This window comes from Nelumbo nucifera, chromosome 3 (assembly GCF_055504915.1).
Source record: "Nelumbo nucifera cultivar China Antique chromosome 3, China Antique-T2T, whole genome shotgun sequence".
Lineage (NCBI taxonomy): Eukaryota > Viridiplantae > Streptophyta > Magnoliopsida > Proteales > Nelumbonaceae > Nelumbo > Nelumbo nucifera.
The window spans coordinates 3364904-3373483 of NC_142651.1; the positions used below are offsets into that span (position 1 = coordinate 3364904).

Genomic DNA, 8580 nt, shown 5'->3' on the forward strand with positions numbered 1-8580 from the left:
TTCGGCAAGATTCAATTAACAGTGGGAAAAAAAAAGACTGTAAGGTCGTGATTAAAAGTATCATATTCCTTGGGTAAGAACCGACAGACTTGATTTAAGATGGGATCTTGGTCGTAGGTAGGCTCCATTTTCTAGGAGAAATGCTCCATTGACATCTGCATTTGAATAATTTTTCTTCAATTGAAATTGGGCTAGCAGGGAGTTTGTCTTGGGGAGGCATAAATTCAGAAAGAAAAAAAAAATTGGAAGATTGATTGTTTCTTTTATCTGATTGCAGCACTACGTTTCCGCCATTAAAACTCCGTAAGAAATATTCATCAGAGATGGGAAGAATTTTATTTAGTAGGGGGATTTTGAAAAATATACACAGTGGACATCTGGCAAAGAGCTGATGAAGGGTATTTATTTTTCTTATTTAATAAATATTAATAATAAAACCATACAATTTTAATTCAGAGCACGAAACGATAAATTCGATAATTGCAATGGTGAATCCTCCCCTTCAAATCGCTCACATTTGATTTCAGATTTCTTTCCTTTTTCTCAGTTCTTTTGTTTATTTATTTATTTTATTTTAACGCTTGCTAAGCTTGGCTACTTGCTTTCTCAGCAACGTTCGTTCGGCTTGGACTTTGGACTAAAAGAATGACAAGAAGAAGGAAATAGAGTAAGGGCCCGTTTGGTAAATTTTTTTGATAAAATTTTTTCGTAGCTTTGACAGTCAATAGATGCATTGAGCTTTTGACATAAGATCTGAACAGTTCAAAGACCGTTTGATAGATGCACATCTTTCCGTGTGTCATTTCAAGTCTTTTTGCGTGAGATTAAAATGCAGAAGATACAGATTCCTGAAATTAGCCTAAAATAGGCTTCTCACTTATTTTTGGTGTCCCGTTTTTTGGTGGCGAGATCTTCTGTGTGTCAAACGGGAATAGACCGATTTTCAGTCTTCCCAACTTGTAAGCAACCAAAAATCCACAGGGAAAGACGTGTCAAATGAAGCTTAAATTTAGTGAGGTATTTTAATAATTTAATGCCTTCCGTTATTTGATTTAACGGCCAAAGAGCATAAAAGTTTAGGGATCTTTGTCACTGACGAATCTTTGTAATTTACCAAATGTAACTTTTAGTTCGATTTTCGGATATTCCGATTCTTTTTTTTCTTCTGACTAGCTGGGATATTTCTTATATTCTAAGGAGACAGCCATCATTTAAGCGAGAGCAAAGCAAATTCTCGTAATTTTATGTTTTTCTCAAGAACAAGGTTTGGTTGAACCATAAGATTCCACGGCAGTAATAAAATTTAGAGATTTTTACAGTTAAATCCACCCTTAGGGTGGAGCTGAGATTTTTAAGGGTGAACTGAATCATGTCTGTAAATTGATACTAAATTTACGGACATAATGCGGTTAACAAAAAGGGCTACTAATAGATCAGGAGTGTATTGCTTATCTGTATATTCCCAATTCATGGGGATAGTGTATTGTGGATAGGCGCGAGGAGAGTTCTGACTTTTCTTAGGTGAGATCGGCTTCAGTGCTCATACCGTTCGCACTGCCTTTAACATTCGTGCATTGTGAATATTTCCGTACTTGTATGTTTGTTTGATGACTAGATATTCTCAATGTAAGGTTGAAGGGACTGTGCGGACGGTGTGTGCACTGTCTTTTGAGCACTGAAGCGATTTCCCCTTAGGCCTTAACCGTCTCTTCAAGACTTCAAGCATTCAACTTGAACCCCGACATAAACCCTTATCAGTTATCGGCAAGTTGGAGTGCTCTCATCAGCTTCCATCCCTCACACTGAAGAGTGTCGATACCTCCATCAATGGCGACTTCCTTTCCTTCCATCGTAAGAACTTTTATTTATATACATATATTTTTCCATTTCTTCGCAATTCCTCTTTCAGCATGTCTTTACGTAGATGACAATTGGGGTTAATTTGCTCGCGCAGGCGAACATAGGCACTAGGGTTTCAGGCCCAAGAACCATTTCACAGTGCAAGGTCATCAGCCCTTCTTGTAATACCCTTAGACTTCAAAAATGTACTTCGCCGTCCGATATCTCGTCGCTGTCGACCTTCTTATCCGGTTCGCTTCTTTGTCCCCCTCTCAGATCTTCTTCATTTCCTTCTTCTCAAAGGAGAAATGCTTTCTTTAGCTCCACTCGAGCCTCAGCCCAGGTCAGTGAGTTATTCGTCTTTCAAACTATCATGATTTAGTTAATTATATGAAGTACTAATTAATCTAGTATTTATTTTTGTTATTTTGCTTAATTTTCTCCATATCTCTTGTTCATTAGGAAATGCTCTGATTATTATAGTTCTTTAAGGTTAAGCACTAGTAGCTTAATATGCTTGTTTTTCTTCCAGTGCTCCATTTATGCATCCACATTTGAGTTATTGAGTTGCATTGTTTGGGGCTGCATATGCGGAATTATACTTGTAATTGATGCAATTACAGATACTGTATTGATGGTTTCTCAAAAGCTTAGATTTGTTTGGTCATCTGATAAGCAGTTATTAGTGGTAAATGCAGTAGTCTGCATGTTTGTGGGTTTTGAATTTCTGACTTATATGCTTTTCTATGTGTTTAATGGTGTTGCAGGAAGCTCCATTGCAATCTAAAGTCACCAACAAAGTTTATTTTGATATAAGCATTGGGAATCCTGTCGGAAAGCTAGCTGGGAGGATAGTAATAGGTTTGTTTGGTGATGATGTGCCTCAAACAGCAGAGAACTTTCGTGCACTATGCACAGGTTTTGTTATTGAACTTCTTTATTCATACTTATATAGAACATAATTTTTGTTTTGTTTAATTCAAAGAGTTCTTCAAGACACTGTGGTTTTGATTTTGATTGCACTTGATATTACACAGGAGAGAAGGGCTTTGGGTATAAAGGTTCCACTTTCCATCGTGTCATCAAGGATTTCATGATTCAAGGAGGAGACTTCGATAAAGGAAATGTATATGCTCTTTTCAAGTTTCTTATTTTTACAAGTTATTTTTCTTATGCAAGACTATATAAAAAGGAAAAAGAATGGCCAGAAAAAATTAAATAAATGGAAGCATGAAGATGGACAAAAGGAATATAACAATATAGTTAATTGGAAACATTTGTATTTGTACTTGACCTCAGGCCCAAGCCCAAGGTCAAGCCCGAACTGTCCACCTGAGCCTGGCCTGCACTAAAATTTGGTGCACTTGGGTTGTGCTCGGGCTATATGCTTGTATGTGTGCAAATATGTGTCTCTATATGCATTTATACATGTATATAATTGGGCTAGACTCAGGTTGGGATAAAGTTGGGCTGGGTTCAGGCTACCTAAGGGATAGGACCAAGCCCAGCCTGAAAAATTGGAAAACCCGAACTTTTGGGCCAAGCCCAACTTGAGGACTGAAAATCCAAGTCCAGCCCATGTAAAATTGTGGGCTGGGTTGGTTTGGGCTTGCCCAAGTTGCAACCCTAATTAAGGGACCCAAAGATTACTTTGTTTTGAAGAGGCTGCGCACATATTTCTAGTTCATTTTCATGAGGGAAGAAGCCATGACAATGCCAGTTTTTAAAGCCAATTTATCATGCTTCTGCTGCATCAAGTATTCTGTAGTGACACTTTGGGGAAGAAGAATAGAATTTCCATATGAATTGTTTGGTTGGATTCTTATTTCAGTTTGAATACTTATTTTGACATGTATAAGGAAATTGTGGAACTTCATCTCTCTTTGTATTTTTCAATTAAAATTTCAGCATTTTAAACTCAAAGGATATGATTCATCACCATTGTTTAACACTGACTATCAAAAGAAGAAAATGGAGTTACCAAACTTGTGAGCTTTGTTTCATTAAGATGCATGCATCAGAAGCTGTATATAAAATCTTTCATTGGATTTGAACAATTTGTCAGTTGTCACTTCACAATTACTGTAGAATACAGTCTTTTCCTTTTATTTTTCATTAACTTGCATGCATGGAGCCACACACACATCTAGCTTAACTCTACAATAGTGTTTGAGGAAGGACACCTACTGAGTTTTTAAATTTCATGCAGACTTCAAAAATTTGATATTTTGTTTCAGCTTCAGAGGTTACCTGAACAAAAAGTGATTGAGACTTGAGAGTGAACAAAATAGAACTGGTGAATTCTGTAATTGATCAAAAAAAAAAAAACTGGTGAAGATAATATATGTTATTACTTTATACAATAATGCACACATATAATATAGTATACTCCATATAATAATATAATATATACATATATTGCGGGCCTGGTTGGGCCAGGCTAGAAATGATCTCCCTTAACTAGTGGTAAACTATTGTATTTTTCTGATAATTGTGATAAACTATTGTATTAAGTACATTGTAGAGATATGGTCCAACTTATTGATAAAAAAAAAAAAGATATGGTCCAACTATTGGGTCAACCTAATGATTCATGGCATCATATATATAAAATATAAGATATTATGTATGTCGTATTATATGTGTAAGTTGTTAGATGTTTTAAAATGCAAATGTGTGATGTGAGGCGTTCCACTACCTGGAGGCATGAGTCATAGTTCAGAATGTGACAGGTGTAAGCCTCCTTAACTAGTAGTAAACTACTGTATGAAGTATATACATTGTAGATATATGGTTTGACAATTGGGTCAACCTAGTGACTTGTGACATCATATATAAAAAATATAAAATATTATGTATGTTGTATTATATGTGTAAGTTGTTAGGTGTTTTAAAATGCAGAGGTGTGATGCGAGGCATTCCACTACTTGGAGGCATGAGGCATAGTTTTGAATGTAAGAGGTGTAAGCCTCCTTAAGAGGAGGGGGATGAGGAGGAAGGAGGCATAAGCTTCCTTTCTGTCTTTTTGTATGAGTCGTGCATGAGGCATACTTCTCTAGCACACCTCATGCAAAAGTTGTATGAAGCATATGCCTCTTGCACCTGAGGTGTACGCCTCAGAGGCATTAATGCCTCTGGCATATGCCTCCCACACCTTTTAAACCACTGGTTTTAATTCAAGTGACTAGAGTTCAAGTTTTTTAAATAACATTTTGTCAAAAATATATATACTATATTCATATTTAATCATATTGATCAAAAAATATATATTCATATTTAATCAATATAGATGAAAAACCAAAACTAACGCAAGTGGCATGATGGATCAATGGTAATATGCTATTTTTCATAAAGTAGAGGTCACATGTTCAAATTTTACCATTGTCATTTTATGAGTTGTATTAAAATAGTGACCCAGGTGGGTCGTTGAAAAGTGGTTGGGTTGTTCAAATCCAAATGGTTTTCTACAGTTCTCATGGGTTTCTAATTGATCAGCCTATTTTTTATTTAAAAACTGATGATCTAAGAAACCAGAATTGCAACCAGTTCCCGGTTTTCAAAGTTTTACCTTGTAGTTTGGTTTGAGTTGATAAACATTGATAAGAGGCATTGTACTTCCATTTCCATTTTAGTGAATGAAATATTGAAGTACTACTCTGCAACTTTTGCTGTAAAAAGGGATTCTTTGCCTCTGATGGTGGGAGTCCATTGTCCCCATCCTAATATTGGTGAGACTCCAATGACTTCAGTTTATTTTAAATTATTTTGGTCTATTTCTTTCAGTTTATTTATTCTTTTTTGGCTTAATAGAATTCCATTCTTTACTGCTGCAAAATAAATATATTTTAGTGAGACTCCAATGTCAATGTGGGTTGGGTAATTACTAATTAGACTTATTTATAAAAAAAAAATACTAATTAGACTCTCTCTCTCTCTCTCTCTCCCTCACCCCTTTTCTATGTAATACCATCACTGGAGCATCTTTCAAGCTCTTTTCAGTGTCAACAACATGTGACTCGGATTCTGCACCTGCACTATGCTCTTTCTATCCATACGACAGCTTTTCATGTGAATTTTAATGTAAGATACCATGGTACCCAGATACCTGTACAAGGTGTGGTATCATGTCAGATACCTTCAATTCAAGGTTTAAAATATTGGTGTTAGTGAAATATCAGTCATCCAAATATAGGAAACATGTTATCCTTATCCTTAAGTTTTCTGACAATATGTAAACAGTAAGGGTAGAGTTAGTCAATTTCCTAAACCATAGGGGTACTTTAAGAAATTTGCCCATATATATATGTATGTATATATAAACGTGTTGGAAATGTTATATGGAAATATTTGAAAAATTATAGGCATAGTAGAAAAATTGTGAAATGTGGAAATATACACTTGTATTTTATGAAATGATAAAAGAAGCATAGATACGGTTATTATCTTATTCCAATAATCCAATACATATAGTTAGGACAAGGCTTTGATGATGATCTGGCTCCAAACCATCAAATAAAGTGAAGAAACTTAGGTTGATATACAAAGCTGTATGCTTTGGAGTTGTCTTGTACACTTTTTTTTTATTGTAACTTGTCTTGTAAACTCTAAGAATTAAAACTACATAGTAGAGTAAGTTTAGGCAAAATTAATGATTCTAATACATCAACTAAATGATTTATTATACAATAAAAATAATATTTAATGTCTAATCCAAAAATAATGTTTCTGCTCCATAGGTGGGCATCTCATCTCCATTAGGTGGGCAATAATGTTCCCGCTCCATATCTGCAATACTATTGTCAACTCATCATGTTATAATACCATCTCTTGTATTCTCCATATCTGCAATGCTATTGTGGATTCCTTTAACACTGCTTGTTGTGGTACCCATGGAAATATTAGGAACTATGTAAACATTTTATTCATGCTTCATTTTTTAGCGAGTTCCCTTTCCAATACCATATCCCATGATCCCATCGTGTCCTTGCTGCATCTCGGTAACTTTGGGTCATATTTTGCTTTTTGAATAGGATTCCTGTGTTCTGTGTATAACAGATATTGTTAATGAACACTATGTTAGAGTTGAAATCAAGTAAAACCAATGTACCAGTGAACAGCCAAAGTATTTGTTCTAAACCCCCCTTCTGGCTCCTTGGCATGTGTGCACCTGCTTCAAGAACACCTTTTGTATTGATTGAACCAACCACCCAAGTTCTAGTCAGTGGAACTAATGAACCAGTAAAACTGGTTTCATGCATGGAGCACAGGGGTAGTAGGGCCCTTTGCCTCTTTTTCTTTGTTATAACAGGTTATCCATGTCTGGGTTGTGCCATTAAATCTATCATCTCTTGTGCTAATATCTTTGTGAATAGTATGCAAAGTTGTCAATGCATTTAATTAGTAATTTGATTCTTCAGAATTGTAAACATGATAACTTTTTCCACTGGTCGTTTGTCTTGTGAGATAGTTTTTGCCTCGATAGTTTATTGAGGAATTCCTGTTAAAAATTTAAGCTTTATCTGCCTTATGTGGTATTCATTTTTAATAATGGTACAAATGCCTACAGCTTCAGCTATCCGGTATATGATTTATCTGTTTCTTGATCCTTGGGGAATTACTATTGATTGCAGGGTACTGGCGGAAAAAGTATATATGGTCGTACATTTAAAGATGAGAACTTCAAGTGTAAGTTGATCAATGATGCTGCTATCTGCATATAAACAAATAAGCATGATATGTGGTGCAAGTGCAACTGGGTGGGACCTGCCTAATTTCCTAGCTCAAAAATAAATTATTTCATCTTATCACAATTATCCTATCCTATTTATTGTGTGCATGATCTGTGGTTATTCTAGATCTAGATGGAACCAATTGTCCAAGTGTTTGCCATATTTTCTGCTTTAAATTCTTTTATATGAAGTATGAATTTTTGAGGTTGTTGCAGTGTCACATATTGGACCAGGAGTGGTTAGCATGGCAAATGCAGGCCCCAACACCAATGGAAGCCAATTTTTCATTTGCACTGTCAAGGTAATTAATTCATCACAAAATCAATTTCAGTTGCAGGTGAAACCTGTGGACTGGAGTGGAGGTTTGAGAAGATATGGATATTGATAGATGTTTGTAATTGGATGTAATACAGACACCATGGCTGGATCAGAGGCATGTGGTGTTTGGCCAGGTTTTAGAAGGCATGGACGTGGTCAAGTTGATTGAATCTCAAGAGACTGACCGGGGGGACAGACCAAAAAAGAAAGTGGCAATTAGTGACTGTGGTGAACTTCCAATGGTGTAAGAAGTATCAAATCTTTACTTAATTACTCGACCTTTTCTGCCTCAAAACTGTTTTTTCCCTCACTCATTGTAGAGGAATATTTTGTGGACCAGCTGACCAGGTGGTCTGTCAGCCAGTTTTACACATGGTTGAGATCGAATGGTTGGATCTTGTTAAAAAGTTTTACTGGAAATAATGAAGATTGTAATCTTTTGGACATCAAATTACAGATTACAGGAAAACAACTTGAAAATCATTACTTGCGTTTCAATTATTTGATGAGAAATGATATGTTATGAACTATGATCAATTTAGGTCATAATATAGAATGCCTTTATCAAGTGAATTAAGATATTGGAACTGAAATTCCAGGGCTTCTTAAGTCTCAGCTGGTAATAAAATCAGGTGAAAGATTGTAGGGAAAAGTCTCCAGGTAGTATCTTCTGGTCGTGTAGGGAAAAGTCTCC

At 35.7% G+C, this 8580-nt stretch overlaps 1 protein-coding gene across 1 annotated transcript; it reads left to right on the top strand.

Annotated features, from left to right (window-relative positions):
* The first annotated feature begins 1643 nt into the window (after positions 1-1643).
* Positions 1644-8369, top strand: PNSL5 (cyclophilin 20-2). The gene is made up of 7 exons (XM_010252333.3): positions 1644-1851; positions 1955-2182; positions 2607-2757; positions 2877-2965; positions 7470-7524; positions 7784-7869; positions 7982-8369. Exons 1-7 carry the CDS (start codon positions 1828-1830, stop codon positions 8132-8134), a joined length of 786 nt encoding a protein of 261 aa, XP_010250635.1. The 5' UTR covers positions 1644-1827; the 3' UTR covers positions 8135-8369.
* Positions 8370-8580: the final 211 nt, after the last annotated feature.

Coding starts and splice junctions, on each gene's coding strand:
- PNSL5 (XM_010252333.3), top strand. CDS start 1,828: ATGGCGACTTCCTTTCCTTCCATC. Junction 2,758..2,876: donor CTTTCGTGCACTATGCACAG/GTTTTGTTATTG, acceptor GATATTACACAG/GAGAGAAGGGCTTTGGGTAT. Junction 7,525..7,783: donor TAAAGATGAGAACTTCAAGT/GTAAGTTGATCA, acceptor AGGTTGTTGCAG/TGTCACATATTGGACCAGGA.